At 30.7% G+C, this 14,913-nt stretch overlaps 1 protein-coding gene across 1 annotated transcript in view; it reads right to left on the bottom strand.

The window, feature by feature from the left end:
- The window catches only part of LOC144838082 (uncharacterized), a 48,800-nt gene extending 34,864 nt beyond the window's left edge, over positions 1-13,936 (bottom strand). Inside the window, exons 1-20 of the mRNA XM_078693441.1 lie at positions 13,553-13,936; positions 12,635-12,829; positions 12,249-12,443; positions 11,742-12,044; positions 11,255-11,326; positions 10,579-10,795; positions 9,280-9,445; positions 8,963-9,048; positions 8,549-8,610; positions 8,054-8,213; positions 6,155-6,297; positions 5,245-5,334; positions 4,805-4,984; positions 4,324-4,575; positions 3,938-4,132; positions 3,479-3,673; positions 2,941-3,243; positions 1,639-1,710; positions 1,052-1,271; positions 118-153 (exon numbers count right to left, since the gene is read on the bottom strand). Coding sequence (XP_078549567.1) covers positions 118-153; positions 1,052-1,271; positions 1,639-1,710; positions 2,941-3,243; positions 3,479-3,673; positions 3,938-4,132; positions 4,324-4,575; positions 4,805-4,984; positions 5,245-5,334; positions 6,155-6,297; positions 8,054-8,213; positions 8,549-8,610; positions 8,963-9,048; positions 9,280-9,445; positions 10,579-10,795; positions 11,255-11,326; positions 11,742-12,044; positions 12,249-12,443; positions 12,635-12,829; positions 13,553-13,657 — 3,247 coding nt within the window. The 5' untranslated portion in view covers positions 13,658-13,936. The remainder of the gene's footprint in view (positions 1-117; positions 154-1,051; positions 1,272-1,638; positions 1,711-2,940; positions 3,244-3,478; positions 3,674-3,937; positions 4,133-4,323; positions 4,576-4,804; positions 4,985-5,244; positions 5,335-6,154; positions 6,298-8,053; positions 8,214-8,548; positions 8,611-8,962; positions 9,049-9,279; positions 9,446-10,578; positions 10,796-11,254; positions 11,327-11,741; positions 12,045-12,248; positions 12,444-12,634; positions 12,830-13,552) is intronic.
- Between the last annotated feature and the right edge of the window lie 977 nt (positions 13,937-14,913).

Genomic DNA, 14,913 nt, shown 5'->3' with positions numbered 1-14,913 from the left:
TCGTCATTGAGGGCAGCACAGCATTAACAAAGGCAATACTTTATTATAATTAAATATCATTGAGTCCATAAAAGTACAACATTTTGCAAAATTTATCTACTTATTTCAATCAATTACCTTCATCTGAATTTCTTCTTTTTCTTTCTGTTTCATCTGCAAATAAAATAAAAAATATTAGTTGAACCTCCTGTAAGTGGACACCATTGGGTCCAGTAAAGTATCTCATGGATGCACACAAAGATGCAATGCACAGCTCATCTGAGCTTATTCACTTGTCATTGGTCAAATTAATTACAGTATGTTGTGCCTACATTCTTGTGTTGCATCCTAATGAGATTTAAACTTAACAGCCAACATATTAAACTCTTGTCAAATAAAAAAACTAAATAGTTTTATAATATTGAACCTCCAACATTCACATTTTTTAATTTTAACTATCTTGACATTAACAAATAGATTGTTAATATTTTAATATTTTAACTAATGTATAGATTATCAATAATGATTCTACTAGTACTACTACTGGTAAGAGGAATGAAGATATCACAGCTAATAGCAGCATGTTGTAACAATGTATAGATTATCAATAATGATTCTGATAGTACTACTACTGGTAAGAGGAAAGAAGATATCACAGCTAATAGCAGCATGTTGTAACAATGTATAGATTATCAATAATTATTCTGATAGTACTACTACTGGTAAGAGGAAAGAAGATATCACAGCTAATAGCAGCATGTTGTAACAATGTATAGATTATCAATAATGATTCTGATAGTACTACTACTGGTAAGAGGAATGAAGATATCACAGCTAATAGCAGCATGTTGTAACAATGTATATATTATCAATAATGATTCTACTAGTACTACTACTGGTAAGAAGAATGAAGATATCACAGCTAATAGCAGCATGTTGTAACAATGTATAGATTATCAATAATGATTCTGCTAGTAATTACATTACATAATAATCATATTGGTCATTCAGTTTATTGTATTTTTGGTCAAATAAATAAATGAAAATAAACTTGTATCTATATTACTCTTACCTCCAAATAGCCGCTGGTAACGTGTAACATCCATCGTAACAGACTTGCCAGTTTTGGTGCATGTCAACCTCTCGTATTGGAAGTCATCAAGATTTTGAATGTGCTTCTTTTCTGATGTATTATTACTACATACACCACAAAGTATGCATCTCTCATATTGAATGCCTCTTCTACCACCATCTTTAGAAGGTTCAAATGACTTCTGGATTGTTAACAAAACCTACAAATACAATATGACAATAAAAACACACAATGTAGCAACTTTTGAATAAGCAGCACAAATTCTTAAAATGTACAATACAATAAAAGAGATAATTAAACCAATAAGAAATAGAATAACTATCTAAAATACAAATCTGAATTATCACTATCAAAATGGTACATGCCTCAAATGTTTACCTCCCAGAAGAAAAGGGCACTTCCGAGCCTAAGTATTTGAACCATTTTAGGCCACACTCCCTCTTAAAGGTCAGAGACATGGTAAAGGGAATTTGCCACATATGTCACACGATTAAAATATTGAACCTCTAAAAAAGGGCACCTTGAAAATTTAGATCCGCCCTTGGATATATGAAATGATAACAAACCTCTTGACATGCTTCAGAAGAGGGTTCATCATTACTTGTTTCATTACAAGCAGGAGTTCTTTTAATAGTCACCTGAAAAGAAGAAAAGTGATGCTTTGATATTTGAATTTAATTATTAATAATTTAATTTTGTTCAAGGACACCCCTAAAAATTCATGATATATGGCACCTTTAGTTTTCCGGAAATGACTTAGCGCACTAGCAAACAGCAAAACAATCACCCGGGAATTACAATATATAAAATGAGAAGGTCAGGGAAAGTCTCCGATAACGGTACTCCTGATACGATCATTATAAATGCTATTAAGGCCCTAACAAATTTGTTTGTTTGTTTTCCCTCCATGCTGGAAAATTGTTAGAGAGGGGTCGAAAATTTTTGTTTTTGTTAGATAAATCATATCTGTCGATATTTTTTTGATTTTGAATTTAAGAGATTTAATTGAATTTAAGAGATCGTCTCAAGTATTAGACTTAATAGGCATATTCCCCACAATGTGTGGTCAACACAACATATGGAATTCTGTATGTTTTATCAAGATGGGTGCACGACGCCGACACGCTATCTATCTACCCTAGCTTCTAGGTCTACACATCCTCATAGCAAGGCTACACTTAGATCGAAATTCATGTATTTAAGCTTTATGAAACCTTAAGAAAATAAAAAAAAAGTGTTTAGCTGATAATCATTATTAATATTAAGTAAAATACAGCTATCAAGTTTGACACAATGTTTAGCTTGTTTACATATTCTCCCCTCTCCTTACGAGGCATCTTGAGAAGCAATGTCGAAAATACTGCACAAAAAGTTTGAAATGCGTCTTCTGTAGTATGTGAAACGATCTGTTTTACTAGAGATATCACCTCATGTTGCTTCTGATCATCCACCGGAAATTGATATTTGATTTTATTTATTTATTTCAAAAATATTTTACGAGGGTGGTCGAAGGGAAAAAAAAATTATCCAAATGGACTCTCCAGCATTGACTCCCACATCGTGGGAAATTTCTACTATTTTGCCAATGTGTATACAAACAAACACACAAATATGTCACAGGATTAAAATATTGAACCTCTAAAAAAGGGCACCTTGAAAATTTAGATCCGCCCTTGGATATATGAAATGATAACAAACCTCTTGACATGCTTCAGAAGAGGGTTCATCATTACTTGTTTCATTACAAGCAGGAGTTCTTTTAATAGTCACCTGGAAAAAAGAAGAAAAGTGATGCTTTGATATTTGAATTTCAGTTTATGCTTAGATTAAATTATGATTTATTCACAACAAATTATATGATACAGTACCTTTAACAAGAACTTTCTTTCATCCTCCATAGTCACAAATTTCACAAGAGATAAGGTCACATTATGATCTTGATCGAAGTAAAGTTCAGCATGGTTATACAAGAGTATTGGGTCAACACCTTTCTTTTGAAATTTGTTGAGGAAATCAATAATCATATATGGAAACAATACATCTGGCAGATATCCCTTAAAGTCGTAGTAGATACTGATAGATTGTGGATCATCAGGCACTGGTTTCACTTCACTTGATGTCTTGAAAGCAAGGCGTAGTGGCACAAAGAATGATCGCTTTCCAACAGATTCCTGAAATTGTTGATTTATAAAATCCCATTTAGATTTCTTTTAATAAGTAAAGATCATTTCCTGTATATGATAAAAACATCTTTCAGTAGGATGTTTAACCAAAATATGTCATAACCTTACAAATATTTTGAAATTTTTGTAAAATTTCACCAATTATGTATCATACCAAAACAATTTTTTTTTACACAATCTTGCATGCAAAACATGTTAGAAAAGATAACTGAACAAAACCTACTGTAGATGTACTTTCCACATCTTGGCTGCTGGTTGTCTTCCTTTCACAAATAAAACCTAATTGAATCATCAGTGCTACAAGAAACTCAAAATTCCTTCCGTCAATAACTTCACGCTTTTTCCATAATTTTCGCAACAACTTTTCTTCCAGTATGCCTTTGTCAAGTTTATCAAATGCATCGATATACATGGCCGGCTAAAAAACACCACCAATTAGCCATACTTAGAATTTTGTGTTTATTAAGTTATCAAACAATTTAGAATCTGAAAGGATGCACATGTATAAAGACTTGTAGATGCAATAACATGGTTTACATCTAATATACAATATACCCCTCAATGTTCAACTAATGAAACTGTCAGATATTGCTTTTGATAATACAGCACCTATAGGAATTCACATGTACCTCTATTATTTCCTCACAGAACACTGCATTAACATTTTCATGAGAATACTTACTGGAAATTCTGGAGGAACGACCGTCACAAATGTAGTAACAATTTCAACAAGCTGCATCGGATCCAACACCGCTTTATCTTTCAATAATTTGTTGTCAGGCCTGTAAACAATTTCACCAAGATCGTACAAAAAGTTAAGAAGAAAGGATTGTTGTTTTTCATCTGCAATACCATTCTTACTTGCCAGCATTTTGAGCTAAAGAAAAAATTGTTTACTATTCAGATAAATACAAATAAAATATATAAAATATGAAACCAAAGGTAGGTATACATTTCCATTATTATTACATTAACATTATTTTACCATTCAGATTTAGAGCAGTGAAGATGAAAATATGACAATATTCTGAAACCAAAACATTGAGGAATGATGCCAATTAAATTTACCTCTTCAACTGGACACAAAGAAAAATGCTTTTTTCGCCTTAGATCATGTAGATCACATCGAAAACGCATCCACTTTAAAGGAACTTCTTTCTTTAAAGCAGTCATAAACTGATCAATAACTTGTTTGAGATCACTAAAGCTCTTATCTGTAGTTTCTCGGCTGTTTTCAACGGCAAAATATACGTTGTACACATGTTTTATAAACTCTTTCTGTTTAAGTGCATCTCGAATCTTTTTAAAGGCCTTCTTTGTCTGGTTGTAAACAATTTAAATAAATGAACACATGGGGTAAAAACTGTCATTTCTTTTAAATAATATCTAAATACTTCAAGTCCTATTAGAATACTGTAAAGAATACATTCATATAAGAACTTTTTAAATGAATGTATTCTTTACAGTACTCTAGTAGCTACTTTACATTATCTTTAGAACAGAAATGTATACTTGATTAATTGCTAATTTTAATAATGTAAGTATTAACCTCAGCATTTTGTTCTTTTTCAGTCTTACCAAGCTTACCCTTATGTGTACCCACAATAAGGATAGTTGGTTTGTGAACTTCATTCTCCTCATCTTCTTCCAAAATACGACTATGAGAATAAACTGACAGGATGTAAGATAGTATGAACTGGAGATTGGACCAATGATGTTCACGTTTATCCTAAAAAAAAAAAAATTCTATAACTATCACACAATTTAATGATTTTATCCACAGTTAAAATTGAAGCTTTTCTGGAATGTATGAAACAATATCTTTCAACAGCCAAAGTATTTGCAATGTATAGAATATGTTCTTTTTCCTTTTCAAAAAGACTTGTTTCACCACCAATTCAATTTCAACCATCTTCCAGTTTAGCCCAGTGGGTTAACTGCTATTAAGGTCCCTCAAAATATTACTTTACATGGCCTACAAATACTTACTCCATTTGCATCAATGACAATAGCAGGATCCTCAAGGTCTTTACTGAGATCAAATACAATAATGTAAAGTGCTTCCAATGTCATGAACATCTGCAAAAAGCAAGTAATATACTGTACTTTCTGATATTTAGACAAATATTATTTTTTAAGTTATCTATAACTAAGAACTTTATATAAAATGTTTTATTTATTTTTTATTTTTATTACTGTTTCTACCAAATACTGTAATGGTAATAGTACAATAGTAGTGGTACAAAATCATTTAAAACAACATTTGTGCAGAAATATACAATAACTCACCTCAGAAAACTAGAATCAGTTAAAAACAGAAATAATAGGATTTACTGTAAATACTGTATATAGTGAATTGTCAGGCTTACGTTACAGCATTTTAAATAATCTTTGGACCAACATTACTTTATTAATATTATTGGCCGTATTTCTTCCATTGTATTATTGACACACTAACCTAAACAAATATATATATTGATATATAGTAATCTAATAATTTAATACTAATAGGCCTAAAATAATTGCCAGTCTTTTCTCAAGGAAAATGTTCTGAATTTAATTAATTTGTTGTAATGCTTAGCTGCGTAAGCAGGCGTTATATCATGGACTCTTTCACAAAGATCAGGCTTACGACCGTGACGGTAATATTACCGCAATTTTACTAGGTCCAGAGGTGGTCTAACGGAAAACGGCATTAAGGGGGTTTTTTTTTTAAAGGAGCTATAGTTAAACTGGCCAACATACTGTAGAATATGTTTTGTAGTGAACTATTTTAAACTTCTTAGAGCGCCTTTGTGTAGAAACTATTTGAGCAATGTCTGCATATAAAAAAAACGTTATTATTATGTTGATGAATACCATGTATAATAAATAAACAAATACATATATCATTACTTACCCGATGTATACCATGATATATCAATTGTCCACCATGATCCCAGATGTTGAACGTGTCTTTATATGTTTCCTCCTTTTTGTCTTCGATATCCTGTATTACATTATTATCTAACTGCTTTTTTGTATCAATAGAAATACCAGTATCTGTAGCAAAAAAAAAATTTTTGTTTGTAATACTCCACATGCAAAAAGCAAAAAACACCATTGTAGTAATCTCATTATCATAGTTGTCATCACTATCATCATTATATAGTCATATATAACACCTAAATAAATTCCTGTCATTTGATTGGACGATTGTGGGTCGCATGGCGTGCAATAGTACGCACATGGCGTGCAATAGTACGCACTATTCAACGGTTGTTCGATAGTACCTTTTTCGTGTATGAAAAAAAAAACTTGTTCACGTTTGGAAAATATTTTTTTTATACTATTGCTTTTGGAATACACTGAACTGAACTGAACTTTATTGTATCTCTTTTAAATTAAATTCTTAAAAAACAAAAACTAAATATTAAAGTAAACTGAAAAAGATTAAGATTAAGAAATGTACAAAATGAAGTTCCACCGCGATTGAATGTTATGACTGGTTTCGCGATCAAAGTATATTTTTGGAGAGATATGTACTAATTTAGACCAAAAAATTAGACCATTTAATTTAGCTTGCATGATTTTGATTAATTAATGGGAACATCTCTACAAGACGTGGAATCGTTGGAAAAAGCAGAATTAGCCTAGATGAGTTCCAGTTGCTTGTCGAATATTTGTAATGGTATCGCTGCCTTTCTAGCCTTGCCAGCTAGGCCTTTTACTGTATTAGGCTAGGCCTAGGCGCTTTAGCCATGCTAGGCTAGGCTAATAATAATATTATTATCAGGTAGGCCGAATAAATAATAATTCTTCTTCAAGGAGGAGGAGCTGAATCACCGGATGTTTAGCGTGCCGCACGTACTGAGTTACTACTGTGAGTATTAACCAATCACAAACAGTCTTTCATCACATCTAGGGAGGATTAATAACAAATGAGGGCGCTATGTAAGCATAGTTTAAATAGTTTAGTTTAATTTCTTCAAGCAAGTTGCGTAGCGCGGCGTGTAAAAAGTTGTCTTGTATGGACAAATCGTCGCGAGTTCAAGTCTCAGTACTTTTGTTTATTTATCGCCAAACGCGAGTATTGGCACACGAAAATTACACAGTCAATATCATCGTACTCGAGAATTTGCTGGATTTTATATGTTTAATGACAGGGACACGATAATTACGCGAAAATTACTCAGTCAATATCATCATACTTGAGGATATATATGATTTAGCAAAAAAAATGAGTAGATTTAAGTTGGCTTAAGTAGAAATAGCTCTATTTTTAGTAGCCCTAATAGTTTTTTAGTAGACCTTTTTATCTCGCCTACTAAGGATTTTAACTCAATGAGTCAACGATGAAATGACTACTTCCCAGCTATATAAAATAGATAGTTGATTAATATTTAATAGGTTGCTGGTAGCCCATTGTATAGCTATTATAAGTAGACAATAGATAGATGTATACAACTGTGTTACTCACAGATTAAAAATAGTGAAAAATCTATCTAATACTATTAGTGGGGGTTTTGAATTATGCTAATGAGGTAAAACCTATTAGGACCTATCTAAAATCTGCCTAAAATCTACTTATTAGTAGGTACCTTAATAGGTAATAGAGCTATATCTATTAAGGCGATAACTTATAATGGCTAATAGATATAGAGCTATATCTACTAAGACTTTTTGTTATGGGTAGTCATGTGATGCAGTTTCAACCAATCATGTTCACGTATTTACATAGGCTATGTAATATTACATAATTCTTAATATTATTGTTTAAAAAAACAGAATTTTAAAAGTTACAAAAACTAATCATTACCATTTCTCTGTTTGTCATGATCATCATTGCTGTGGTTGTCATCATCATCATCGCTGTGGTTGTCATTATCATCCTCAATGCTGTAGTTGTCATCACTATCATTATCGTAGCCCTCAACATTTTCAGACTCATCATCATCTGTAGGTGGTCTCTGGACAGCCTACATACAATGAAAACAAACCTTATAAATATATTTACCTTCCAAACTACATTAGTTTTGAATCATTTATCATTAAGAAAACAAAGCCCTCAGTTTTGGCTAGTAATAATATAGTAATAAATATAGTATATATTATAGTATAAATGCGGATATGAATATTCCCATTCATCTAGGTAGTGTATTTTTTTTTTTTTTTGGGAAAGATGTCAATCTAGTCTACTGGACTTACTTTATTAAGTAAGTCCAGTGGACTAGATTGATATCTTTAAAATAAAAAATAGTATAAATGCCTTTTGTATTATTTTAATGTTTTTAATAAAATGTTGTTAACATACTTTTTCAGTTATTGTTCTCATTTTGTCAGCGACACATTTTGTAAACTGTTTTGAGGGATTACCTGAAAATAACAAAACAAAGTTATTTATTTCTCTAGGTTTTACGTTTGATTTAAATGAATAATAGTTGATTATTAGGTTACCACTTTCAAACTACTTGATAATGTAAATTGCATAAATTACAATCCTGAATGCATCAGAAAAGATCAGGAGTAACAATATTTAATATGTATAATATAAAAAAAAAATCATGCAGAAATTAGCCAGTTACACAACTGTTCATATCAACATTAACATAGTATCCAACAATATACTACTGTGTGTCAGTAGTGGTATTGATCTCCAGTTTATCTTTCAATAGTTTATCATAATTCACTACCAGAGGGATGAAAAGCTAAATTAATTTATGTTTACCACTATCATCATAATCTTCTGTCCATGTTGTGCTTACAGTTCTTATCACTGCTATTCCATCTGTAACATCATGTATGGGGTTAAATCTGAAGTGAAAATCAGTTGAATCCAATAATGAACTTGGGTCACTTTTAAGTGCTGTAAACATTATGCTTGGAGTTAAATTTGAAGTGAAAATTATTTGAAAGCATTTATGAACTTGAGTTACTTTTAAGGCTGCGATATTAGGGAATTGGTTATTAAAATGAATCATATTTCTTTAATAGTTAACTCGCATATTTCATAGTTCATTTCACTGTACTTTAACTAGTACTTACTCTTTTCCAAGAAATGCATTGATTAGGCAAGTTTTACCTACTCCTTCTGGCCCAATCACTTTAAGCATTCCAAGATTGATTTTGGCAGATCCCTCAGTCAATGCCTTAGCGTACACTTCCTGAACATCTGTACCATGAGCAGTAATAGCAGATGGAATATTCTCATCTGATAAAATATAATTTTATTGTATAAAAACCAACCATGCCATATAAGGCTAAGAAATAAAAAATCAATAACTGTTTTCTTTTGTGATAAATAATTATCTATAAATTAAAATTTGTTTAAATCAATTAATGCAATGACTTCAAATGGCAATTAATCCAGCAAGCATATTAATTCATTTCATGTATAATACAGTAGAGCTTCTCTTTTGGTAAGCAGACACTTTCCTGCAAAGCAAGGGCAATATATGTTTTACCACTACTGCCAACCTCTACTCAGTGGACAATCCTATTAAGATGACAATTTAAATGAAATGCATGAATCTACTTAGATGTTATATAAAACCAATAATGAATGTTTTTATATTCGTGGAATAATAATAAATAATAATAATAATTTCATTTTCATAATCATGGCCATGTGTACAGTCTAAGAAGGTGGAAGAAAGTAAGGTACAATGATCCAAAAGTACTAGGTTTTTTAAACAAAATATAACCGATATTCTACACAACATTTCAAGAAATAAACAGATCTGCATTGCAAAACGAGTTGTAAAACTATGGGATCATTGGCCATTTTTTTTATTTGATGATAACTGAATTGTTAATTTTAAAAATCTGAATAATAATGATGGCTAGATTATGAAAACAATAAAGTCTAGTGTTTGCCAATCAGACTATAGGTCAAGACTTTTATTTAAGAATATTGACAGATTGCAGTAACTCTCCATCATCTTGGACGTTTGTAAAAAAGTAAAATTGAACACTAACCACGAGACTGATCATACAGCCAACATGGTACTGTACAGGAGATAATTAATCAATATAAGCCACTCACTTCTTGGAAGTCTAAATCTGCCCATAGTACTGTTTTTATAGTTATTTAGCCTCAGTTAAATTTAACATTAATAGCCACAATATTATGTTCTAAAAGTTTGGTTCAACAGGATTTAAGATATACAATAAATTATAATATACTGTACCAATACTATTCATAGAATCCATTTCAATATAAACAAGATAGTGTTAGTTTTTAAAAAGATATACTTGTATGTTGTTCAAGGTAATGTATCTAATTTTAGTATAATTTATTGCTTCAATCTCTTCCTAACCTTATGTCTCTGTTATTACTCTTACCTCCAAATAGCCGCTTGTAACGTTTAGCATCCATCGTAACAGACTTGCCAGTTTTGAAGCATGGCAAATTCTCATACTGGAAATCTTCAAGATTTTGAATGTGCTTCTTTTCTGATGTATCACTACATACATCACAAAGTATGCATCTCTCATATTGAATCCCTCTTCTACCACCATCTTTAGAAGGTTCAAATGACTTCTGGATCGTTAACAAAACCTAAAATATACATTGAATATTGATTCCTAAAAACATAAATAAAGCCAACTACAAATACCAAATTAAGACACAATCAATAACAAAAACTTTATTACCTTTTGAATCCGCTGCACACATTTATTCACTCACATTTACAATATTATAGTTTAAAAAAAAAGTTAAAATGGTTTTATGTCTTCTATTTCTAAGTGTTTTAATTTATGTGTGAAAAAGATATCTCTTGTCGATAATTTTTTGATAGTTGGACATTTCGGGGATATTTGTGTCGTCAAAGCATCATGTGTTTTTCTATAATTGAAATTACAAATTTACAGAATTATAAGGTCAAATACAATGAAGTTAATGACAATAATTGTTAACCTCTACTTTGATTACACTACACATCAATTTTAAAGTTTAATTATAAAAATGTTAATATCTAGCAATAACATTTATAAAAAAGTCTTAGTGATAACATACCTTTTTACATGCTTCAGATGAAGGTTCCTTATTACTTGTTTCATTAGGTGCATTTGTTCTTTTAATAGTCACCTGGGAAAAACAAAAGTAGTTGATATTATGATATCTGAATTTGAATTACTATGTAAGTGTAGAATCAACTCTGACTCAAATATATATTTATGCTGTTAATGTTTTTTTCTAGTTTTTACGTGTTTTTTAATATTTTATTAGTGTATAATGTACATTGATTTTAAAGTTTTTATATCTGTAAAATTGTACTTTGGCTGCCTGTATGATTTCTTTGTTTGAATAAATATACCTTGAATAATATTTAACAACAAAAATAAGTAAAAGATAGGTTAGGATTGTAATCAGTGTTGCAAACTAAATGGTAATTTGTAGCGGGTTTCAGCATTGTTTTGTGTTTGACTAATCAACTTCTATCAATTCAAAATAAGTTGGTAATATTTATTGAAAATTCACAAGAGATTGTACGACACTGTACCTTTAACAAAAACTTTCGCTCATCTTCAGTAGTGACAACTTTGACTAGAGATAAAGTAACAACATGATCTTGGTCGAAGTAAAGTTCAGCATGATTATATGACAGTTTTGGGTCAACTCCTTTCTTTTGAAATTTGTTGATGAAATCAATAATCATGTATGGAAACAACACATCTGGCAGATATCCCTTAAAGTCGTAATAGATACTGATAGCTGGAAATTCATCAGGCACTGCTTTCACTTCAGTTGATGTCTTGAAAGCAAGGCGTAGTGGCACAAAAAATGATCGCTTTCCAACAGATTTCTGAAATTGTTGATTTGTTAAATGCCATTTAGATTTCTTTTAATGAAAACTAAAGATCATTTATTGTACATGTTAAAAATATCTGAACCCTACAAATATTTTATGTAAAATTTCACGAATTATGTATCAAAAATAATTTTGTTCACATAATCTTATGCAAAACATAACATGTTAGAACAGATATATAAACTGAACAAAACCTACTGTAGATGTTCTTCCAAAATCTTGGCTGCTAGTTGTCTTCCTTTTACAAATGAAACCTAATTGAATCATCAGTGCTACAAGGAACTTAAAATTCTTTCCTTTGTCAACTTTACGCACTTTCCATAATTCCCGCAACAAGTCTTCCTCTAGTATGCCCTTGTCAACCTTTTGAAAGGCATCAATATACAAGGCCGGCTAAAAAAAACACACCAATTAGCCATATTTATTATAATTTTTTGTTAATTAAGTTATCGAACAGCAGAATTGGAGATGCAATTACATGTTTCAACCCATATACAATATACCACTAAATGTTAAACTATACGGTATCTGTCTAATTAATTCCCCAAGGAACACTGAATTAACATTTTTATTAACCTACTTACTGGAAATTTTGGTGTAATGACTGTTACGAAAGCAGTGACAATTTCCACTAGCCGCATCGGATCTAACACTGCTTTATCTCTTAATAACTTGTTGTCAGGCATGTAAACAATTTCACCAAGATCGTACAAAAAGTTAAGAAGAAAGGATTGTTGTTTTTCATCTGCAATACCATTCTTACTTGCCATCATTTTGAGCTAAAGACAAAATTGTTTACTATTCAGATAAATACAAATAAAATATCAAAAATATGAAACCAAAGGTAGGTATACATTTCCAACATTAGTTTTGTCCTTTACAGCCTGAAATGTTTTGAAATTTACTTGAAAACATGTACTGCATAATTTTGGACCTGAAGGAAAACATCACTCTCAGGATGGGGGAAACGTAACTGCAATTTTTCTCACAGAATGCATTGTTAGTGTTGCAATGCAAATATTCCATAAAAAATACTCATGATTTTTTCAGATAGGAAACCATAACAGCATGGATAGGATTATATATTTTATATTATATTACATTAACATTATTTTACCATTCAGATTTAGAGTAGTGAAGATGAAAATATGACAAAAATATATTCAATATTATTATATAGTACTGTAGTTATATATAATAGTGGGTAGAGTCTTTTGTTTATACTTTTTTAAATACTACTATTTCCAAAATATTTTGTAGATGCTTTAATTGTAAAACGTAATATTATTTTTTTTATTTATTTCTTTCTTTCTGTGCTCTGTATGTTCTGGGTTGACCAACTAGCATAGGTGTTTAGCACCTGTTTGGTCTTTCCTTTCCTCCTTTTATAATTGTTTTGTTTTCTTTGTATTGTATATGGCAGAAAATTGAATAAATAAATAAAAAATAAAAATTTCTATTTTGAAACCAAAACACTGAGGAATGATGCCAATTAAATTTACCTCTTTAACTGGACACAAAGAAAAATGTTTTTTTCTCCTTAGATCTTGTAGATCACATCGAAAACGCATCCACTTTAAAGGAACTTTTTTCTCTAAAGCAGTCATAAGCTGATCAATAACTTGTTTGAGATCACTAAAGCTCTTATCTGTAGCTTCTCGGCTGTTTTCAACGGCAAAATATACGTGGAACACATGTTTTATAAACTCTTTCTGTTTAAGTGCATCTCGAATCTTTTTAAAGGCCTTCTTTGTCTGGTTGTAAACAATTTAAATAAATGAACACATGGGGTAAAACTGTCATTTCTTTTAAATAATATCTAAATACTTCAAGTCCTATTAGAATATTGTATAGAATACATTCATATAAGAACTTTTGATATGAATGTATTCGATACAGTACTCTAGTAGCTAGTTTCTTTACATTAGCTTTTAGAACAGAAATGTATTTATTAATTTTAATAATGGAAGTATTAACCTCATCATTTTGTTCTTCTTCAGTCCAGCCAAGCTTACCCTTATGTGTACCCACAATAAGGATAGTTGGTTTGTGAACTTCATTCTCTTCATCTTCTTCCACAATACGACTATGAGAATAAACTGTCTGGATGTAAGATAATATGAACTGAAGATTGGTCCAATGATGACGACGCTTTTTCTATAAAAAAAAATTATTATTATATCTTTATTTGATTAAAATAAAATGAAATAGTTATTAGATGTTTTTCTTAATCGTCTCACTGATCTGGTAGGTATCTTTAATCACAAATACCTGTACCTTACATTGTCTTTAAATACTTACTCCATTTGAATCAATGAAAGTAGCACGCTCCTGAAGGTTCACACTGAGATCAAACACTACGATATAAAGGGCTTCCGATGTCATGAACATCTAGGAAAAAAGAAATGCAAATATTATTTCCCTCTGTAATTGGACTATAAAAGGAAGTTTCTCAGATACTTCAATACTCTTTTATCAAGTGCAATTGTTCTCTACTAAAAATAAATAGTGTAGTAAATAAATATTTAAAACAAAATTGTATTTAAGCACTGTGTAAATAATCAATGTTATCATATTGAAGAATAGAAGAATACTATATGTCTATGGACCTTTATTCAAAGCAAATACAATCATAACTTACATGATGTATACCATGGTATATGTGTTGTCCCCCATGATCCCAGATGTTGAACGTGTCTTGATATGTTTCCCCCTTATTTTGCTCAATAGCCTGAATTACATCTTTATCTAACTGTTCCTCTATATCAAATGGTATAGCTTCAGTACCTGCAGTGAAATATTTTTAATAGTAAACTGAAAGTTTTGTTATTACAAAACAAAATTGTCTATTAGAGCAGAACAT

The sequence above is a fragment of the Antedon bifida genome, chromosome 3 (assembly GCF_963402885.1).
Source record: "Antedon bifida chromosome 3, ecAntBifi1.1, whole genome shotgun sequence".
In the NCBI taxonomy this organism is placed as follows: domain Eukaryota; kingdom Metazoa; phylum Echinodermata; class Crinoidea; order Comatulida; family Antedonidae; genus Antedon; species Antedon bifida.
Note: the sequence above shows the minus strand (reverse complement) of the source record. Positions and strands in the feature narration are given on the sequence as shown.